Below are 21,551 nucleotides of genomic sequence, written 5' to 3' on the forward strand. Positions count from 1 at the left end.
ATGTATCGAATGTCATTGATATCATCGACATAATATTCGCCGTTTCGCGTGATTAAGACGAAAAGGCGTGCGTACTACTGCGTGTTTCGCCTCAAATGCGAGTAATGATGATTACTTCTAACAAATCCCCTATATCCAGCGATCATCTCACTTGTTGTCAGGCTATGCTATAATCATCCGAAAACACTTGTTCAAGATGTCTTTCATTATTCAGTTTGCCCCCTCACTTCATATTAGAGGGAGGAGTTATCTTAAGTCGGGCTTGCGATTCGACATTCATCCCTCATCTCAATATCGCCACCCCACATTGCCCGTTCCCATCCAACAAACCAGTGTGTCACCAACAATCTCAGGATCAAGGGAAACCGATACACTACTTTCAAATGAAACTTTACGCCCTCCTCTATATACATTAACTGTACACCAATACCTCGCGGCCGGGTATTTATGGGATTTTTGGCTCGCTACTCACCCGTTATTTGGTCAAGTAGTCTTAAAGCTGGTATTTATTCCAGAATATCCTTGTCGCAAGCCGGATTACGATTTCTATATTCCCAAAGAACAGATCTTTGATGAGGTTTCAAGGGAAGATAAACGTTACCTTGGTTCATTGGCAAGCGTACAAGGTGATCTCGTTCCATTTTACTACGGCATGTATGGGTCTAAGAATGATGGATCGAAAAAGTTGGACCTAAACTCCGAAGCGGAAGAGGAGGAAGAAGAAGAAGATGAGTACGTGTATTATGCCATTTTGATGGAGTACATCGATCATCCCATAGGCCCAGGAAGTGTCTGGTTAGATCAAGAATGGAAGTGAGTAAATTTACCTGTCGGTATACGATACATTCCGCAGCCCTCGATATTCAAAGTATTAACGGAGACTGGTCCATTTCAACAGGGAAAAAGTATATTCGGCATACGAAAGATTACATCTCCTTGGTGTACGCCAAAATGATATCTGTTCAAGACATGTGCTGATCGACAAAAACGAGAAGATACGTCTGGTCAGCTTCCGGCGATCAAGCACAGGGAAGTTGACTAGCAAGGCGGAAGTCTGCCGTCTCATTGATGAAGCTTGTGAAGTTAGGACGATGATTGGAATGGAGGACTTTCATACTACTTTCGGGTAAGGTCTTCAAATTACTTCGCTAATCGTTGATCATTGTTTGTACTTGAGACTGACTCTTAGCATCCCTCCTATCAGGGAGTTTCTCCCTGAGTCCTACGCGGCGCAATTGCCAGACCCAGCGCAATTTGTAGTCAACGTAAGGGCAAATAGAAAACGTCCTTTACCGGCTCGCTACGTCGCGATCAACGAAAGAAAGAAAAGAGCGAAACCACCGCCGAAACGATGATAGAGCCGACATTATTGGTCTAATTAAGATATGTTTTGCGCCACATAAGCCAATGTTGTCCATACAGCGATACCTTGTACAGTTTTTATCTGCATAGCCTTATGCATTACGAGTACGATACGACATGTTGTTTCAGCAATTTCGAGCGCGTACTGATAAGCAAGTCGCAGACTGTTCATCATGCAGACACATTCATACCGAAAAAGTGTGTACGTCATTGTCAGGATAGTCTGAACCGTCCATCAACCTTCGTTCATTTCTCTTCTCACACCAGAACTTTGGTGTTCATCTCACTTCAGAGCTATATTTCATGAGCTGCTTTTTGCTAACGAGTCTCAAAACTACATCTAGCTATATGTTGTTTATCATCAAACGTGACCCTGAGCTGAAGGACGAAGGGAGAAGTCATTTAATCGATGATCTGGTATTCCAAGATCATCCCTTGACACGCTATAAGCATTCAGTGTACGTTTTATCCTTTATCTCATCTCCAAATATCAAGAATATCCATGAGGGATTGGCTGTCCAAGTCACATAGTTAGATGTCGTGAAATGCTGATATGTTCTGCAATGTTATGATCATAGACCCTCTATATTAGCTGAGTCCTTGGATGTCTCGGATACGATGAACTACGAGGAACAATCTCAATTTATATCCGACCTGGAACCAGCATTCCTTGAGACGCCGACATCGCCATCCGCTACGAATGGGATGTCTATTTTGGCTGTTCATGAGTATATAGCTGCTGGCTATCTTTGGGATTTCTGGCGAGCAACTCACCCATTGTACGGGGATGTAATCTTAAAATTGGTGTTTGTGCTCGATTATCCTTGTGCCGTACCGGGATATGACAATTATATCCCAGAACACAGAATTATCAAGGAAGCGTTAAGAGAAGAGAGACGCTACCTTGGTCCTCTGGCACAACTTCAGGGTAGTCTAGTACCCAAATATTACGGTTTATATGCCTCCAAAGGGGATGAGGTGAAATTCGACGGCCAAGAACAGGAGGAGGAAGAAGAGGAAGAGGAAGACTATTGGTATTTCGCAATTTTGTTGGAGTATGCTGGTAATCCCATTGGGCCTGGAAGCGCTTGGCAGGACTCCGAGTGGAAGTAAGTGTATATCGACCTTCTCATAGCATTCGACGGGAATTTTCAGTGTTCGACGCTGATATACATCCTTTCACCACGACAGGGACAAGCTGTATTCAGCATACGAGCGATTGCATCTTCACGGTGTTGTTCACACAGAAATCTGCTCAAGGCATGTTTTAATAGATGATGAGGGGAGGATACGATTGGTCAGCTTCCGTCGATCGTCAACAGGAAAGCTCACAAAAAGACGAGATGTTCGAGAATTGATGTTAGAAGGCTGTGAGGTGAGAACGAATATTGGAATGGAGAATGTCCATGAAACAACATAGTAAATCTGATTCCAAGTTCCTCATCGGTGCCAATCAGTAATCGCCCATCTGTCAACTGCTGACCTAACAGTTTCCATACATTTCGCAGTGATTGTCTTCCTCCCACATACTGGTCAAAGTTGCCCGATCCAGACGGATTCATACGTAGGGTCAGAGCCAACAGAAATCGTCCGCTCCCAGACTGGGCGATCGCCATCAACGAGTGGCAGGATAGACAATATGGAAGTGTCCCCTGACAATAATACATATCTCCACCGTATCTAGTACCTATCCGAGAAATTCTGTTCAAATCTGCCATAATCGATGGCGTTGGTTTTATACTTCAGTATTATTGAGGATCTCGCTTCATTGTGGTACAGGAATATGTATATATCATGACAGCCAAATACAAGCAGCAGATTTGTTCTGCTACAATCGGATCGAAGGGATACGGTCAGCAACACTTATGGTCGAAATACCAAAATGGCTGGTCACGTACATGAGTGTACGTATTTTGCCACTAACGGAATCAAAATGAAGTAGAAGGTACAGAGGTATGTCGCAATTTGATCATGAAAATGTTTGGTTGTCGCGTCATTGATAGTATTTATTTGAATGAGATTGATTGACGTCATCTTGGTTGGATTAAACCTGATTCCCACTGACTATACTTTTATATTACTTACCCCTTCCACCGCTACATTCCACCACTTAAAATCAAATTGACCATTCTTTTCATTATCTTCCCCTTCTTTATCAGCTTGTATCATCTCTTACTCCTCTCTTAGATTAATCGAGATTGAACCACAAGAGAGAACCACAATAAAAACATCCTCATAAAACATCTATAAAAGTAAGGAATCCAACAATTCAAGATGAGAGTTTCCAAAGCCCTCATTGTTACCACCCTTGCTCTTGCAGCAGGAAGTGAAGCCAAATTATTCGGTAAAGATAAACGTGAGTGACTATCCTGTTTGCTTACTTTTGTTCCTCAAAGTCGAGATTACACATGCTGACAGTGAATATCGTCAATTTATCCAACCAATTCTCAATCCTATTTTATGTCTGCTATCAATCCACTTTCTACATATTACGCCACCCAGCCGTCTATGAAAATTGGTCTCTCGATCAATCGGTGCAATTTCTCAAAGAACAAGGAGTTGCTGTAAAGGATTCAGCTACTTTAGCTGAGATCCAAAAGCAAGTAGCTGAAAATGCTGACGCTGCTGCTAAGGTAAGCTACCTATGACAGTCGGCACAAATCCAACTTTCCACGCTGACTTTGCCTTCCTTTACAGTGGGGTGCCGGAGCCGCCGGATCAGCTCAAGCACATTACGAAGCATACAGCGAAGCTCTTCTTGAGACGTGAGTCGAGGCGATTACCAAAGTCTGCAATCTCAGCTAACAAAACTCGTTCGATCCAGCTGGTCTGAAAGTCAATTGAGAGAGTGGTTATTGGAAAAAGGAGTTGTATCTCCATCCTCCAGCCGAGAAGCCCTCTTGGTGAAGGCTAGACAATTGTGAGCTACTTCTCTCTATGGCGTGTCAGACCGTGTTGACGGGATCCCTGCGCACAGAGCGAACGCCGCTTCCACCGCTGCTTACGGCCACCCAACCGACCAAGCTGCTTCTTCAGTCTCTTCCGCAGGTTACGGTGCCGCTTCATCCATCTCATCCGGTTACTACGCCGCTTCTTCTCAAGCTGCCTACGCGTCTGCTAAAGCCTCAAAGAAGCTCGATGATGCCAAAGACTACGTTTTCTCAACTTGGGATGACAACCAGCTAAGGACTTGGCTCGAGGAGCACGATGTCATCTCGACTCCCGCTCCTACTGGTCGAGCAGCTTTGCTCAACAACGTCAAAGTTGCTTACCTCAAAGCCACCACTCCTATTTACGAAGCCTGGTCTACCTCTAACATTCATGAATGGCTTGTTGAGCACGGTATCGTGCACCCAGAGCCGACCGCCAGGGAGAAGCTTGTCGATCTCATGAAGGACAACTATTACGACACCAAAGATACCGCTTACTCCAAATGGACTGAATCCCAAGCTAGAGACTGGTTGATCTCCGAGGGAGTCATGTGAGTGGCTTTGCAATTTTCCTATCTGGGTTTTCTTTCCCTAATCTCCAATCCCGTGTGGAGCCTACTATTGCAAATGTCAAATTGACAATGTCATTCTCAACATTATATCCTTCCTTTTGGAACAACCTGTATTGACGATTCCGCCACAGCAGCACCGACGCAGCCGAACTCAAGAAGGAGAAATACGAGAAACTCCTCAACGAACACTACACTCGATCCAAGAACACCGTCTGGGGGGGATGGTATGACTCCGAACTTCGATCATGGTTGGTTGACCACGGTTACCTCAAGTCTGATGCTCAAGCCAAACGAGACGAAGTAAGTCACATCGAGATAGAGTAGCGATTACATAGCTGACAGCTGTCTGCTTCAGTTGGTCAACCTCATCTCCACTAAATACAAGGAAAACACCCAAGCTCCCTACCTCGCTTGGCCTGATGCTAGACTCAGAGCTCAACTTAGATCTTATGGTATCGATGACACCAAATTTACCACTAGACCTTCTCTTTTGCATGAAGTCCGAAGTGAGTAATGCCTGTCTTCCGGGGTTCAGGTCATGACTGACATGTGTGCGCAGTCCACTACGTTCAATCCCAAAACAAGGTTGAACAGATTCTTTCCTCTATTAGAGATACCATCTCCGGTGGTGTAGAATTCGCTGAGGAAAAGCTTGCTGGTGTCCTTGAAGTGAGATTGCTTTCGTTCGATGGTCACAAGTTGTTCTATACTGACTCTGCCATCTTCTAGCTCCTTACTGCTTCCAAATTGACTGCCGAGGAGAAACTCGACAAGGCCTACGCTTCTGTCTCTTCCGTTTACGATGTCGCTATCTCTTCGGCTTCTTCAGCTGCCGACCACTACGGCGCTAGCGCTACCTCCGCTGCTTCAGTCGCATCTGTTAGTGCTTAGTGAGTGTAATTTGACCAATTTTAATCTGCTGAAAAGCTAACAGCGTCGGTACAGTGCTTCTGCCTCATCCGCTTCTGTCGCTGCTGTGTCAGCTGCTTCATCCCTCTCAAGCAGTCTCTCTTCCGCCGCTTCATCCGCCTCAAGCGTAGCTGCCAAATCAGCCAACAACCCCTCCCTCACCTCAGCCGCTTCCGTAGCTAGCAAGTCAGCCTCTTCCGCTGCTTCTTACGCTTCCTCTTCCGCTTCATCATTGGCTTCTTCGGCTTCATCCGTTGCATCAGTCTACGCCCACTCTGCTTCTCTTTCGGCCTCTTCTGCCTCAAAATCTTGGTCTCTTTCCGCTGTATCAGCCTCAAAAGCTGCTCTCGAAACCTCCGCTTCCGTTAGCAAGTCTCTTTCAAGCGCCTACTCCGTTGCTTCCAAGTCGGCTATTTCAGCCTCCTCCTTGGCGTCCGCCTCCGCTTCATCAGCAAGCAAGAGCGCTTCGTCTTACTCTGCCTCTTTGAGCAGCATCAGTGCCAAAGCTTCCAAATCTGCTAAGAGCGAGCTTTAAGGGACTAGATGGTCGCAGTAGAAAAGGTGATAGGAACGACATACAGGTATGGGTGGACGGGAAATGCAGAAGGGAAAAGGAGATACAGAGAATGAGATGCTGAGAAAAACGACGAAATCCCTTTTTATCCTTAATTTCTTTATATTATTATTGTTTATATCCGCAACTTTATTACTTAGTACTGTAGCTTTTCACGATCAAACGAAGTGGTTATACTCGCGGCTTTGAGACACGATATCTCCAGCAAATGAAGGAGTGGGTAGCATTGAAGTGAGTGGGGAAACGAAATGAATATGCAAATAAATGTTTTGATTCCGGAAATGCACTGTGTCTTTTAGTAGAGAGTCATATGCCAAGCAGTCCTACATAGGTTGAGCTGAAGTTAATATATTACTATTTACAAAAGTCCTGGCCAAAAAGACCGATCACTTTGTGGCGGGTATATGGATACAGATGACCATACCCTCTACTAAACAGTGTGGCTAAAAACGGCCCTTACCAGCTTTACGAGCTAATTTATCATGTCTTCGTTTCAGGAGAGCTCCATCAGGAGAAGAAGCAGCGGTAGTTTGGTTAGTAGCTTGAGAGGCTGAAGTTGTACCTTGAGATAGGGTATGACTACTCAAAGAAGAAGCTGATACACCAGTACCGGCTTGGCCAGTATACGTCGTTACGGAAGTAGCAGTTAATTGATTGTCTGTTCCATCTATTTGATTATTTTGAGGTAAAATGATATGACTTCCTTTATAGTCAGTACATTCACCTTGAATACAATATCCTCCATTTTGTTTAGATACTTTTACCATTGAAGATTTTTCGATATAAGCTTGATTAGAAGGTTTAGGATAATTTGAAGAATATTTAGAAGAATTAAATTCTAAATTATCACCTGGTAATGAAGGTATAGAATAATGTTGACCAACAAGCTTTTCAAAACAACAAATCATTAGTTATTGATATATATATATATATGATAAGATATATTGTTAGTACTCACTTCATTAATTACATCCCCTTCTGTTATACAATCTCTACCTGTATCTCCTCTATATTGTTGAATGAATTGACAATCTTTTATGAATAATTCAGATGATTTATCATAACACTGTTTAAAAGCTTCAGTTAAGAAATTACTTGGAAATCCATTTAACCAATCTGCATGTAATGTAAATCCATGATTATCTCCATTTGCCCTATATTGTAAATAACGAACTTCCACAAATGAGCTTTTCTCTATTTCTCCTCAAATGAGACAACAGAGTAAGGAGATATATACGAACAAAACGAAACAACCTGGATACCATTCATAACCTTCTCCAATATTTTCAGTTTTAATATGATAAGTACCTGATAATCGCCAAAAAATCAATAAAAACTTTTCGATAGTAATTCAAGGCAAATCGAACTCACTCTCCATGAATAAATGAGGAATCTTTTGAAATCCTTCAGGACAAATTCCACCTTCCGGATTATGATCAATTGGATAAGCTACATGAGAATTATCTTCTTTGTATGAATCAACGCCATTCCAACATTCTGGGAAATGGAGCTGTAGCGTACGTAGCCAAAGGACAAATTCGTCAATCATTTGCCAAGTAAACATAGGATAGCGGGAAATATGACTTACTTGTGGTCGAAGTGTGAGACATTCTCGATTCGTAGGTATATAATCTGTATAATCTGTATTTTCGAATCTAGTCAAATACAAATTTTCTTTTAATCGCCAAATGATTGGAATTGAAACCTACCATAACTTGATTGAGCATCAATACATAAAAAGCTAACTGCTTTATTCTCATCATAATCATTTCGACTTATATTTCCAGCTAACATTCTGAAATCATCAGGAATAGCTGCAAATGGTTGATCTCCTTCATTAACGTTTGTCAAGGGGTATTTCCAGCTAAACAGTCTATTTATCAGCTTGGAACCCTTCATCGTGTTTCTTTTTTTTCCATGACATGCTTACTAGTTGGTAGCTCCGTCCCCTGTTACAGCAGTGTAACTTCCATTTCTCCATTTGCTAAAAATATTCTGTGTTTAGTATAGCTATAGTATTCTTGATATTCACAACGTGATAACTCACTAGTATAAATGAGGAGTCCAGTAGCTAATGAAATAAAGAGAGAAAAGAATTAACATCGTTGAATTCCTTAATAATCCATATTTGGGAGAATTTAAACTTACTTCGAATGATCACAAATAAGATTTGAAGAAGTACACTGAACAAATCAATCTTGGTTATCTTTTATCATCTAAAAACAATAACCCAAGAGATAAAACATACTTTAGCATTTCTAGAAGAAGAATAATCTTGAGAAACTGAAAAAGATGAACCTCCAACTATATGATGTACATGTCCACTAACTTTACCAGGAGAAATAATTGGATCAATTCTAGAATTAATTAAAGGAAAAAAATCTTCTGTAAATAATAAACTATCATAATTAGCAGCTTGGCCTTTGATGCCAGGGATAATAATCAAAGTGTATAGTAAAGTATTGAACAAAGACCTTGAAAACATGTTGCCAAAGTGAGCCAGCACTTCTGTTTACGTTCTCGATTTATGTCGAATCAAACGAGTGTTATAGTTTAGAGAATGTCAGATGAGGCTGAAGATTCAATCCAGTGAACACAGTTAAATTAATATATAGTAAAGTAAGATTGAATACCAAAGAAATGAAGAATTCATTTATGAGCCATTTAGATTGATATGAGGTTTGATGCTTCGATAAGATTGTTTCAACCTTCCTTTCCATTCGTACCGCTGATTCAATTGAACGATATGATCAAAGGACAAGATCATTTCCCCTTGAGAGGCGATCCCCTGAAACATCTTTTCATCCTTTATTCACATACTTCAATAATATGTGATAACCTTTAAGAACTTATTAGTAATCTTTGAAGGGACGAACGGGTGACCGAAAGGGTCATCAGCCTTCATAACATGGGCCACTTCAGACGGTCTTGAGTTGATTGATGATGTAATTAGCTTTAAGGGATAACATGTATGTCAAGGTTGAAATTCGGCTCCCCCTTTCGTGGACTGGATGTATCAGAAGATTACAGCTTGTAGAAGACATGATATACAAAACCAATGAATGAGTTGAAGATATAGGGTAGTCATTTTAAGAGATTAAACGAATGAGTCCTTTTATCATTGCGGAAAAAGACTGAACGTCTTCGCTTTGATCTGAACTCCGGGGATTACTCGTTAGCTGATAACCGAAAGTTACCGAATGACTGAATTCAATCTCACCTATTTGCATTATCTGGAAGTATATTCCTAGAATTCTTGACCAAAGCATCAGATGCGGATCACAAACATCCTCAGTCGTTGTTCACGAGGCTGAATTGCGGTGCGACACGGGTTTCGCGTCAACTGGTCAGGCTGTGTACAACTTGAAATCGAAAACACCTTGACGACTCCCTCTCTCACACGTAGTCCAGGAACGCTTCATTGCACCTCCATTATGTAGTCAACATAACTTGGATTTGGTATTTCCAGAGAAATGATCAATCACATTTGACCTCATATCAAATGATTAACCAGAAAGTTCTGATTAATTGACTCTCGAGAATATTGATGAAAAACAATATAAATTCATCCTAATCAATATAAATGGGTAAGTTATCGACAACCCCAGAAACATCTTCTTGTTTTCCTTTACCAGCAACACCACGACCATCACATTCTTCCACATCTACTCGGACCCCTCATTCCAGTCCATTTGAATCAAGTTCAAACACACCTAGAAGAAGTTTACCTACTATACCCCAGCGAACGAGCGGACTGACTTTCCATTCTCCATCTTCTTCTACAACTTACGTCGATGACGATGTCGAGGAATCAACGGAAGAATTACCTGCTTACTTAGCTGAGCCTGATATTGGTGAAGTCGTAATGATCGATCCGTCTGGTGGAAATGGAAGTGTAGCTCAAAGAGAGGATGATCAATTATCTGTTCCTGCACTAACCCAACAGAGCGTATCAAATTTCGATATTCGTGCCAGTGAGAGGTCAACACAACCCTCTGAGAGCGTAGAGCAAGGTACAAGGGATCAGGAGCATGCTGGAGAAAGTAGAGTGGGAGGAGTACAAAGGTTTGGAAGATGGAGAGAGTGGGGTGAGTCATGTCGAAAACTATCGGCTTGAGTCGAAGACCTGAAGGATAACATGTACTGCATGCGTTTAGCTGAGAAACGAGCCGTAGAAAGAACACATAGTGATCCTGATCGACAAGAACGAAGAAACGCTCAACGCCAGGTAAGTCTCAGTCTTGACGTCTACTTTGGGATATCAACTGATTTCCTGTCAATTTTCAACAGCTGCCCCAACCTCCTGAACCCCCTTCTTACGAAGCGAATCTTTCTCCTCTCAATCATGTATCTTCGTCACAGTCAAGGCGATATTTCCCTGCAGGCGCTCATCCTACTCTGTTGTGTGACTCGTCACTCCTACGCTTGGACTATGGCTCGAGCATAGAATCTCAATCGAGTCATCCTATAAACTGTGTATATCCGTTAAATGAAAGCTTAGTCCTGTTGGGTACTTCACATGGTTTGAAAGTACTGAATATGGATGACAAGGACAAATCTTGTAGGAACATATGGGTGGGTCTACCTGTATGGGAAATTCATGCATTATCCCATCAATCATCCGGAAAGAGGTATCTTATCCTTCTTGTCGGCGGTATTGAAGAATCGACAAAAGATTTAAATCCAAAGCCAAAGAAAAATTCCGGAACACAAGTGAGAATTTACAATTCGAAATCTCTCATTTCATTGGCGAAATATTCTTCTATTCAAGTAGACACTTATATCGGAATTGATTTGAGTCAAGCAAAATCAGCTAAAGGGAAGAAAAAAAGTAAACAAATAGAATGGATAATGATCGATCGATCTTCTTCAATATCATCCAATACTTCTCAACCGCAAAACGTTCATAAAAATATAGAAGAATTGGCGAAATCTTGGTCAGAAGATTATACTTGTTTATCAAGTAATGATAATTCACAAGGAGATAATTTACTTATTCAAACTTATATTTCACCTTTAAGAATTTTCGTAGCTATTGGAAAATCAAATAATATTACAATACATGGAGCTTTTCCAAATTCCATTGATGAAGAAATAAGATTTTCAGTATCAAGACAATTTTATTTACCTGCTCAACCAATATATATTTCTTTTTTACAATTACCTTTTACACCTAATTCATCACTTCCATCTTCAGATTCGCAAAGGCATTTAATAGATGATGAAACTTCAAGTTTATTTTCATACGATGATAGTGCTTCGACATGTACGAGAGTTATTGGAATTGGAGAAAATCTAACAACTTCACCTAGAATTGATGGTCAATGCTCACTTTGTAGTGAGAATCATTCTACACATTCATTAGGATTGTATATAAGTTTCGGATCAAAAGCATGTTTAATTCGAATTAAAGATTCAACAGTATTAGATTTCAAACTAAAGCAATCTTCAAATAATAGAAGTGATTGGTCTAAATTTGAAACGCTAAAATTGAAAGATGGTATTGAGATCTACGTAATAACAAGGGGTAAAGAAACATTTCTATTTTCGGTGAGTTTAATCCAATCTCGGAACTAACGTTTCTAAATGAATTTTGCTAATTTGTATTGTTTATATAGGCCCCATTTCAAATTCCATCTCAATCAAATATACCACTTCATACAATTTTATGGCCTGAATCACCTTCATCTATATCAGCGATAACTGAAAATTCCTCAGAAAAGATAAATCAGGAAGAAAATGAAAGTGAAAGTGACATTATTAATATTAGATTAATCTCAACTTCTTTTACTGGAAATTTACATGTTTAACATCTTTCATTATCCCCCTCGGTAGGAGGGTCGAAAGAGAAAGGAATTAGAAGTAAACCTTTTGAATCGATTAAGTTGGGTAACTTGGCTAAGATCATTAGTAATACTTCTGCCACTTCTGATTTTTCAGATAATAATAATGCACAGAGGGAAAAAGATGGTTGTTGGATTAGGTATAGGAAAAAAGAGGGGGATTGGAGAGTAATCAAACTCGAAAAGGAATAAAGAGTGATTGACATGTGGATTTGAGTAAATTTAACGAGGGTTGGAGAGCAGACAAACCTGGAGTCAATAGAAATCCTCAAGATGCATGTACTTGGCATATTCTCCTGTTTATATAGTCTGTCTACGTTATTGTACGGCTCTATCCGCCTCAGATCTCGATGCTCGAGTAATGCTATTCCATATTAATCACGAAGCCGCAACGTTTGATATTCATCCCATCTAATGATTTCCGCTTATCCTCATCCTATAATTCAGGTTTTCCAGGTTTAGTCGGTGTTGAAGTTGGGGTATTTGGTAAAGGGTTAGCATTGAAAAAAGTTTCTTCAATTTTATCAAATGCAAAGTCGGTAGCTTTCTCAACCTGGAAAAACAAATCATATATCAATAATTAGGTTTTCGGGAATCAAATGAGAAGGAATAATTCTAACAGGATGATCAAATAAATAAGGTAAGAAAGGAACAATACCAATTCCAACAGAAGTAGGACCCCATCTTCTTAAAGTTAAATTAGTTGATTTTGAAAATTGTTTACTAGCTTGTTTTACTGCAGTATGAATTGTAAAAGCAGGTAAAGCCATTGAAGCTATACCTTGAAAAACAGATCTTTTTACAGCAACCATTGTTAATCTAGTTGGTTCAGACATATTCGCAGCTTCCAAAGGAGTTGGACCGAATTGTGATGATTTATAAGTTGTAAATGAAACATCTCCTATTAAATATGCCCAAGAAACTCCATATGCAGCTGTAACTATCCAAGGTGGTACAACTGGTCTAAATGCTTCTCCTACATCCGAAGCTATATGCGCAGAAAAAGCAACAGTCAGCAATGACAACCTCAAAAAGGTTAAAATTTGATTTTAGATTTACTATAAGCTGTATATCTTGAACCTGCACGAACAATGTCTCTTGCTCTTCTTAAATAAGCGGCTAAGAATTGAGTGATCAGCTTCGAATGGCAACCCAGAGACGGAAGAAGATATGACATACCATATCGAACATTAGAGTTAGTCGAATCGGCTATTCAAATCATACATCAATATTCAGTTGTAATTAGCAGTTTGAACGTTATACAACTGACCATTATCCAATACCAAATCTTGTATCGCATCTTCACCTGCTTTTTCCGCTTGTTGAACAGAGGTAGGCATATTTGTTGATGACATATTGCAGGCAGTATCCGTGTAAAGTATGAAGGTATATACAGATGACTTGACTGAGGAGAACAAAATGTTTAAGGAACTGTATAATTACTCTGTTATAGTAACAATTGTATTTTTTGTCATTTTATCTTGGCTGCTCGCGAACAAAACACACCGCCGACGTCATGGTCCGGCTTCAACGGTAAACATGAACGGAACTCACCGCTACTGGGATAAATTTGCCACACACCGAAGTGAAACGAGTAATTCCGATAACAAGGTAACGCTTTGACCCATTTCCCCCGCGTGCCTTGGGTGGTGTGATGGGATGATGGAGAACAATTATTGCCTGTTTAGGGTAAATCAGTGAAAGTGGGATTTTGGTTCCTTGTTACGCGTGAAATCAGAGTAATAAAATATATAGTCTAATTCACCCTGAAACATATAACATAACACATAAATAGAAAAGAAAAAAACAAAAACAAAAGCTTGGCTGTTTATTGTTGAGGCCGGAGTAGTGGGATACAAAAGTCATCACGCAGTACATGGGCAATTTAACTAATTCACTAACTCTTACTTTGTCATGATATCAGATTAAGAAACTATACGACATCTATCACACCTTCTTTATCTCTCGACAGTCTCAATTTGATCATTGAACAAGCCACTAACAGCAAGTCTTAAACAACGCGTCAATATACCTTTGGCAATAATTTAACATCGCTTCTTCACAACAAGCACACACTCACTTTACCTATCAAAGTCATTCTCTAAATCACCAGAAATTAATTAGTGATCAAAAACTCTAGTACACATTCGATCGAGAATAGAATATATATACGAAGAATTTAAGCGATCATCATGGCTGGTGAGTGAATTTTACTTTTTTCTGCGGAATGAAGGGTTTTGTTTCGTTTTTAAAGTCAAGGTCTTGGTATTACTTCGGAAGTCACACGCGAAAGCTTGTCATCCAAAACTTTTGTGACGCAGCAAAGAAATTGAGAACAGGACAATGCCAAAAAGCATAGCCTGGAATGGAAGAGATCCTTTAACGTCTTCACTTAAAATCACTCCGATCTACCTTTCATCATGCCTCCTATAGCAATCTGCCTTTCATTGTAATCAATCTTTACCACGCAATTGTCCCTCAAAGTCATTATGAGAATCCTTACTGATTAATTTTCGTTTTGCACTTATCATCTCTTTCTTTTACCTCGCTTTCGATTTGTCAACCATGTCATCACAATTGACCGATCCCATCACGGACGTTACTTCGCAATCTCCTACTACCGTACAAACATCCCTACCAATAACAGAATCAAGTGCAGCAGCTTCAGTCGTAGATACCACTCCATCAGCCCAACCTTCTGCCGAACCTTCAGCCTCTGCATCACCTACTCAATCACCATCACTTTCTCCTTCAGCCGAACCATCCGCTCAGTCGTCCCAGGCAGAATCTTCCGCATCGCCTTCACCGTCCGCTGTACAAAGTTCAGCAGCTCAAAGTCAGTCAGCTTCGCCAAGTGCGAGTGCAACGCCGAGTGCAAGTGCAAGTCCTAGTACATCGGAGGAACAAAGTGCTAGTGCAAGTCCAAGTGTAACTCAGTCACAAAGTCAGAGTGCTTCTCCGTCTGCTTCGTAAGTTTTAGGATGTTTGCATATCAATCTGTCGTTGATGAAGAAAGGACTAATCACAAACTTGCAATTCTGCAGAGCATCCGACTCGCAGGTCGAACAAAGCTCGACTGTTGCACCTTCGACCACTACCTCAGTCGTTCAACCTTCTCTTGTATCCCAATCTTCGTCATCCTCAGAAATACCAATCACCGACTCGGAAGGACATACGACCGCTAAAGATCTGACCACCACAATTGCAACTTCTACCGATGGATCTGGAAAAGTTTACACAATCACTAAAGTAGTAGCAAAACCTACAGGGTCATTATCCTCTTCTGGAAGCAGTAGTGGTAATTCTGGATTCTTTAGTAATTCTGGTGCGGTAGCTGGAACTTTTGTTGCAGTTGGATTATTAGTGACAGCTGGAATAATCGCATTTGCGATTTTCATGCTTCGTAGAAGAAGAAGACAAAGGTTAGATAGAGATGTAGCAGCAGCAGCGGCTGCAGCAGCTGTAGCAGCTCATCATTCTTCAAGATCAGCATTTGATGATGATGAAGAACAACCTTCTATGACTCAATATGGAGGTTATTACGCATCAACTACACCAGGTATAGATATTCATGGTCAACCTCAAACTGATGTAGGAGGTTATCATGATTATGAAGATCCTTCAGGTGGATATGATCCATATGCTATAAACATGACAAATTTAAATTCAGGTGATAGAATGTCAACTGCTACTGTACCTGGAATGGCAGGTTTCGGTGCTACTTCTGCTCAAAATGTTTATGATCAACATCATCAACAACAAGAACAATATTCTAATGATCAATATCATAATCAACAACAACCTGATTATACTCAATCACTACCACAATCGCAAGATAACACAACAAATGGATATTACTTTGATCCTAAACAAGCATATGAATATCAAGAAGAAGAAGATGCTTATGGTGGATATGATCAACAACATTCAGGTGTAAGACCACTTAGACCTGGAAGTGCAGGTAGTGTTAATCCAAATGATTCAAGAGGTGGATTAAGAGTAGCCAATGTGTAATTGAACAAGATGGATTTTAATGATTTTATGTGTGATTTCTGGGTTGTTTTTCGGTATTTGGTATTTGATTTCATTTATTTATATGATTTATGCTTCGGAGCGATTGATTATTGGACAATTATTCTTATCCTTCGTACAATGTAATCATGAATTAATTCGGATTATTCAGATATATAAATGCACTTGAGAAAAGATAATAAGTGATTCTGCAGACAATGCATGATTGAATCCAATCCTACGACTACAGTATATCCAACTAACATGCCTGATTCCTGCATTATCATGACTTGTCGGATTTACAATGCAATCCAAGGCCTATAAAAGCGTATATACCAGTTCAACGGATAGAAATAAAGTAATAAATGGTATACCGAAGCTAATCTTGCTAAGTGGGTGTACAAGCGTTATTGATCATTGCGTAAAATCCTTCCCAAATGTAGGAGAAACAAATACTTACTTGTAAGCAGCAGAATCAGATGCTCCAGAAGCGGTTCCATTCGTCGTACCACTGTTTCCCGTAGTAACGAATGTAGTAGAGGAAGAAGCAAAAGAGGAAGTAGTTGAATCAGCTGAAGTGTCGCTTAAATCGGTATCATCTTTACTCGAAAATGAGGAAGTGCTACTGGGTGAAGATGACGAAGTGGAAGTTGAGGGAGACGTAGATGTGATTGATGCTAACCCTGTTGGATTAGATGATGTACTATTGCTGATTAATTCACGTCAAGTCAGTATGGCAATAGAATGAGGGTGATTGAATGAAATTACCCTCCTATAGCATTAGCTTGAAAAGCTGTAAATGTATCTCCTTCTGCCGGTGCATTTGATTCTAAAGACAAAAAAAAGAGTCCAGATTTTGTTAATACATGAATAGAGCATAGACAAATCTATATTGAATTATCATTGATGACTCAGGTATCTAGGTCGCATATTAGTATCGTCAAGTGTCAGTGGTGTTCCAATTTATCTCTGATCAATGAAGGACACTAAGATACAGTATATCCACATCGTTACCTATAGTACAAAGCTTCGATAGATTAAGGTCTCCCTTAAAACAATGGCATGATATTCGAGAATGCTTGATTATACCGTATAACCCCGACTTTCACCCAAAGCTACGACAATGAAATCATCTTCTTTCAATCCAATTGTTTTCGCAGCAACTTTCAACCTTTCTGGAGGTTCAGTAAAAGGTTCAAAAGTCATTTGGAAAGTTCCCCAATGTATTCCAATAGCATTTTGACATTTCTAACAATCATCCAGTTTAATTTCAGCTAATATGATTTTCATTATTCAAGCTTTCGTATTACTCACTGTATCTTTAAAAATTCTAACTGAATCTATTGGTGCAGCATGAGCAGGTGAAAACATAGTTCTAGGTTCATATGCTCCAATAGGTATTAATCCAACTGTAAAAGGTCCTAATCGTTCCCCAATTTCCTTAAAGGCTGGACAGACTCCTTCGGCTGGAACATCTTCTAATTTATGAGAATCAATTTTCATCGTGCAATATCCTGTATCACCACCGAACCATACCTATAAACATACATTAGGTATTAATAACTTATCCCAACATTATCACGGCACAAATTTGCAAACAGATAAATAGTGAACTCACAGAAGCCTTTGAATGATTGTCTTTAATTGCCCATGAAGACCATAATGAATTATCTTTATCCCATCCTACTCTTGAAGCTGTATGTTGACTGGGAGCTATAAGTATCGCAAAATCAATCAGTTATGCATGTCCCGCCTGTACAGAAAGTGGCGATCTTGAGGTAAAGGGGATAGGTATATTTTTAACTCACTACATGTAATCTTGATATCACCCACTCCTTGAACGGAAACTTCCCTATCTTCAAACCAATCCATCTCAATCACATTCTCTCGTCCAAGTGATAATCCAGTGACTACATGATAATTGTTGAGAGGCAAGAACAATTTAGGAAGTTTACCGTATTTAGCCTTTTGATCTTCGAATATGCCTTTGAGTGAAGGAAGATCAAGATGATCGTAATGGTTGTGAGATATCGCCTAATGTCAACACCGTAATTCTATTAGCTCACAGAATCACAGTATGTCATATGTACTACAACTCACGATAGCGTCGACTTCAGGTAAGTCTTCAATTTTGCAAGGATTAGCTATTTGTCAAGGCCACATAATCATAAGCTCAACTCAATCATAATGATTATCTCGAAAGATCGACGACTTACTACTCAATCTTTTTGGACCGAATCCATATGCTTGAGTATCTGACAAGACAGGATCAAATAAAATTCTAACTCCTCTTCCTTTTAATCCAGCTTCACCATCTTCTCGAGAAGGTAATTCAATAAGAGCACAAGCATGTCCTAACCAAGTTACTTTTAATTCATTTGAAGGTATTTGAGATCCAAAAGTAGGTTTAATATATGGTATTCGATTTTTAGCATCTTTAGCTGCTGGATCATTATATGTAAGTTTCTAATGGTCAAGGATGAACTCAAATATTAGCTGATAAAAATCACTTGTAAAATAAACTGAATACTTACTTTCCACATCATTGTCGGAACTATTTTAGCAATAGCTAAACCTCCCTATATCACCAACCAGACCATGATAATGCTTAGCAGCAGAATCAATTTACCAGATTATTATAGAACTCACATAATTCCCAAATGATTTCCAAGGATTTTTGAAAGATGTTCCATTTTCATTGACCCAATGATCACCTCTTACTCTCTCTACAGAACTTGGTGCGACAGTTACGGTACTCGTCATTGTTCTGGTCAGGTTTGGTTGAATTGATAGTTTCCTATGCTTATTGAAGTGAGTATGTGATGTTGTAAGTTGCTTATTACAATTTATATACTGGGAACGAAGCCCCTTTGTGATAGTCATGTATCAAGTATATAATCCTGTGCAACTGGAGCAGAGTTATCAACTTTGTCTGCTATATATGTTATTTGAATAGATGTAAGCATGTTCGGCCATCCTACTAATTTAACTTTTTCTTATTTGGTTCAAGGCCGAGCCGAGGTATATCTAGAATTCTGTTACCGATGGTCATTATGGTCAATCGTCATCGATCACTTTTGAATACAAAAAGTCTATCGGCATATAAGTTACAATCCTTGTTCCTGATTTTGAAGCCATTACCGCTTCTTTCATCTTTATCTAAAACTGAATTCTGCTATATCGTATCTGCTATGGCTGGCTTCATAGTAAGCTCAATTTGATATGAATGCGTATTTTGATATGTCATATCATGAGATGTATGCTCGAGTGATAAAATGATAGAGCTCATAATCTACCAGATGGGTAGTCACTTGGTCCTTTGGATCACAAGCGCTGGAAAAAGCCTAATGTTCCTTACGTTATCAACATAGGCCGGAGCCAAGAATTCTCGCAGTAATTTCACGAAATTGACAAAATGACATTCATCATCAATTCAAGAATAAAGATGTTGAATTTTCCACAACTAATCTTATAATGCATTTTGCAAGTAGTACGAAATCTCATCAACACACAGGTCTGGTTGAATGTGGATACAGTTTGGACTCTTAGTCCTATTTAGCTTGTTCAATTCTGTTTCAGCTAGGTTGGGTTCTGCTCCCTTTTTGTCTGGTGGCAATTTAGTGAAAAGGGATAGTAATCCTTATGGAGTGATACGAGGTGTCAACTTGGGTGGATGGTTGTTGACTGAAGAATGGTAAGTCTATTCCATCTTACTTTGGATCCCATGCTGAAGAATCAATCTGGAATTTTTAGGATAACTCCTTCGCTTTATACTGATGATGCAGCGGATGAATGGCATTTATGTGAAGAGTTGGGTAAAAAGAAATGTTTATCTTCTCTAGAGAGTCATTGGAAGTAAGTAGACAGCTCAAACGATATTAATTCAGAACAATCAAAGCTAATGGCTTTGGATTTAGGTCATTCTTTACTAGAGACGATTTCGAAGATATAAAAGCTGCTGGACTGAATTCTGTTAGAATACCTATAGGATATTGGGCTGTAGATGTTCTTGAAACTGAACCATATGTTTCTGGACAAGTCAGTGTCACATCGAACCTTTCTATTCCATTTAACATGTTCGTTGCTCAATACTCATATCATACTTTAGTACCCATATCTTATTCAAGCTGTTAATTGGGCTTCCGAATTAGGTTTATCAGTTCTTATTGATCTTCACGGTGCGCCAGGTTCACAAAATGGTCAAGATAATTCAGGTTTAATAGGAAATACATCATTTTATTCAAATACATCTAATATCGATAGAACACTTAACGTACTTAAAAACTTTACTGAAGAATTTACTCAAGATATATATGGTGATACAGTTATAGGTATAGAATTACTTAATGAACCTAGATTAAGCGATACATTTACTATGGCAAATTTGAAAGATTTTTATTCTGAAGCATCAGAAGTAATAAGAGGTGTTAATGGGAATATAAATATTACAATGCATGGTAAGTAAACCTTCTTATGTTTGGGTTTTATTATTGCGAGATTACTTTCAAAGCTGATTATACGAATATAAAGATGCTTTTTGGGGTCCACAATATTGGGCAAATTATAATCCACTTCCAAATACAACAGAAGCATCAACTGGAAATTATACAATAGATACACATCAATATTACGCATTTGAACCTTTAAATAATTTACCTCATGATATAATTTTAGAAAAAGTTTGTAATATTTCAAAAATACTTAAATTAACAAATCAAGGAATATTACCTACTATAGTTGGTGAATGGAGTTTAGAAACTGGACATTCACCAAATTCAACTTCTTCAAGTTTACAAAATAAAAATGATAATTCACAAGAAAAAAGAACTTGGTTTAGATTATTTTTTGAAAGTCAATTAGCAGCTTATCAACCTAATTCAAATGATCAACCTTCTATAGGATGGTATTATTGGACATGTATGTAGATGTTTCAATCAACTCCATGTTACCAATTGGGTAAATAATTTACTAATTCAAAATCAATATTTTATGGATATAGGGAAAACCGATTACGATATTGATACTTGGTCTTACAGAAGAGGATTAGCTCAAGGATATATTCCAAGTGACGTTAGCAATTCAAGTACATTGGCTTTTCCAATTTTGGATAATGGATGTGTCGATTCTACTTTCAATTATACTGCTCCTAGAAATCCTGGATCCAAGGGGTCCCGCCATTCTCCAGACTGGATATTGGGTATCTTCGTATTCTGTCTTAGCCTTATCTCGTTTGCAATATAGTTAAAAATAGACCATATAGACGGTATATATAGAAACAATGTAAAATTAATGATCATCACGTTATTTTCCTTCGAGAAGCATTGGCCTATATATACAATGATGCATGACT

At 39.2% G+C, this 21,551-nt stretch overlaps 9 protein-coding genes across 9 annotated transcripts; 5 read left to right on the plus strand and 4 right to left on the minus strand.

Annotated features, from left to right (window-relative positions):
- Nucleotides 1–196: 196 nt before the first annotated feature.
- Nucleotides 197–3,018, plus strand: I206_101651 (uncharacterized protein; the record flags this gene model as incomplete). Its single annotated transcript, XM_019158084.1, has 4 exons — nucleotides 197–813; nucleotides 1,941–2,471; nucleotides 2,554–2,781; nucleotides 2,871–3,018. The coding sequence occupies 4 exons, from the start codon at nucleotides 197–199 to the stop codon at nucleotides 3,016–3,018; spliced, it is 1,524 nt and encodes a 507-aa protein (XP_019008697.1).
- A 618-nt stretch (nucleotides 3,019–3,636) lies between these two features.
- Nucleotides 3,637–6,308, plus strand: I206_101652 (uncharacterized protein; the record flags this gene model as incomplete). Its single annotated transcript, XM_019158083.1, has 10 exons — nucleotides 3,637–3,718; nucleotides 3,865–3,995; nucleotides 4,060–4,127; nucleotides 4,187–4,282; nucleotides 4,340–4,843; nucleotides 4,999–5,164; nucleotides 5,220–5,370; nucleotides 5,424–5,533; nucleotides 5,594–5,754; nucleotides 5,810–6,308. The coding sequence occupies 10 exons, from the start codon at nucleotides 3,637–3,639 to the stop codon at nucleotides 6,306–6,308; spliced, it is 1,968 nt and encodes a 655-aa protein (XP_019008696.1).
- Nucleotides 6,309–6,790: 482 nt separating this feature from the next.
- Nucleotides 6,791–8,832, minus strand: I206_101653 (uncharacterized protein; the record flags this gene model as incomplete). Its single annotated transcript, XM_019158082.1, has 10 exons — nucleotides 6,791–7,234; nucleotides 7,306–7,501; nucleotides 7,589–7,655; nucleotides 7,719–7,857; nucleotides 7,936–7,988; nucleotides 8,057–8,211; nucleotides 8,278–8,331; nucleotides 8,395–8,418; nucleotides 8,496–8,530; nucleotides 8,596–8,832. The coding sequence occupies 10 exons, from the start codon at nucleotides 8,830–8,832 to the stop codon at nucleotides 6,791–6,793; spliced, it is 1,404 nt and encodes a 467-aa protein (XP_019008695.1).
- Nucleotides 8,833–9,930: 1,098 nt separating this feature from the next.
- Nucleotides 9,931–12,157, plus strand: I206_101654 (uncharacterized protein; the record flags this gene model as incomplete). Its single annotated transcript, XM_019158081.1, has 4 exons — nucleotides 9,931–10,435; nucleotides 10,505–10,575; nucleotides 10,638–11,897; nucleotides 11,966–12,157. 4 exons carry the CDS (start codon nucleotides 9,931–9,933, stop codon nucleotides 12,155–12,157), a joined length of 2,028 nt encoding a protein of 675 aa, XP_019008694.1.
- A 469-nt stretch (nucleotides 12,158–12,626) lies between these two features.
- On the minus strand, nucleotides 12,627–13,545 carry I206_101655 (uncharacterized protein; the record flags this gene model as incomplete). The annotated part of the gene is made up of 5 exons (XM_019158080.1): nucleotides 12,627–12,743; nucleotides 12,811–13,178; nucleotides 13,250–13,309; nucleotides 13,370–13,399; nucleotides 13,461–13,545. The coding sequence occupies 5 exons, from the start codon at nucleotides 13,543–13,545 to the stop codon at nucleotides 12,627–12,629; spliced, it is 660 nt and encodes a 219-aa protein (XP_019008693.1).
- A 1,210-nt stretch (nucleotides 13,546–14,755) lies between these two features.
- Nucleotides 14,756–16,204, plus strand: I206_101656 (uncharacterized protein; the record flags this gene model as incomplete). The annotated part of the gene is made up of 2 exons (XM_019158079.1): nucleotides 14,756–15,159; nucleotides 15,235–16,204. The coding sequence occupies 2 exons, from the start codon at nucleotides 14,756–14,758 to the stop codon at nucleotides 16,202–16,204; spliced, it is 1,374 nt and encodes a 457-aa protein (XP_019008692.1).
- A 453-nt stretch (nucleotides 16,205–16,657) lies between these two features.
- Nucleotides 16,658–17,131, minus strand: I206_101657 (uncharacterized protein; the record flags this gene model as incomplete). The annotated part of the gene is made up of 3 exons (XM_070202433.1): nucleotides 16,658–16,910; nucleotides 16,970–17,030; nucleotides 17,113–17,131. The coding sequence occupies 3 exons, from the start codon at nucleotides 17,129–17,131 to the stop codon at nucleotides 16,658–16,660; spliced, it is 333 nt and encodes a 110-aa protein (XP_070058534.1).
- A 153-nt stretch (nucleotides 17,132–17,284) lies between these two features.
- Nucleotides 17,285–18,964, minus strand: I206_101658 (uncharacterized protein; the record flags this gene model as incomplete). Its single annotated transcript, XM_019158078.2, has 8 exons — nucleotides 17,285–17,449; nucleotides 17,516–17,737; nucleotides 17,820–17,914; nucleotides 18,010–18,235; nucleotides 18,302–18,345; nucleotides 18,418–18,667; nucleotides 18,736–18,780; nucleotides 18,851–18,964. The coding sequence occupies 8 exons, from the start codon at nucleotides 18,962–18,964 to the stop codon at nucleotides 17,285–17,287; spliced, it is 1,161 nt and encodes a 386-aa protein (XP_019008691.2).
- A 761-nt stretch (nucleotides 18,965–19,725) lies between these two features.
- I206_101659 (uncharacterized protein) lies at nucleotides 19,726–21,442 on the plus strand (the record flags this gene model as incomplete). Its single annotated transcript, XM_019158077.2, has 6 exons — nucleotides 19,726–19,895; nucleotides 19,955–20,056; nucleotides 20,119–20,239; nucleotides 20,310–20,658; nucleotides 20,732–21,118; nucleotides 21,201–21,442. 6 exons carry the CDS (start codon nucleotides 19,726–19,728, stop codon nucleotides 21,440–21,442), a joined length of 1,371 nt encoding a protein of 456 aa, XP_019008690.2.
- Between the last annotated feature and the right edge of the window lie 109 nt (nucleotides 21,443–21,551).

Source organism: Kwoniella pini, chromosome 2 (genome assembly GCF_000512605.2).
Source record: "Kwoniella pini CBS 10737 chromosome 2, complete sequence".
In the NCBI taxonomy this organism is placed as follows: domain Eukaryota; kingdom Fungi; phylum Basidiomycota; class Tremellomycetes; order Tremellales; family Cryptococcaceae; genus Kwoniella; species Kwoniella pini.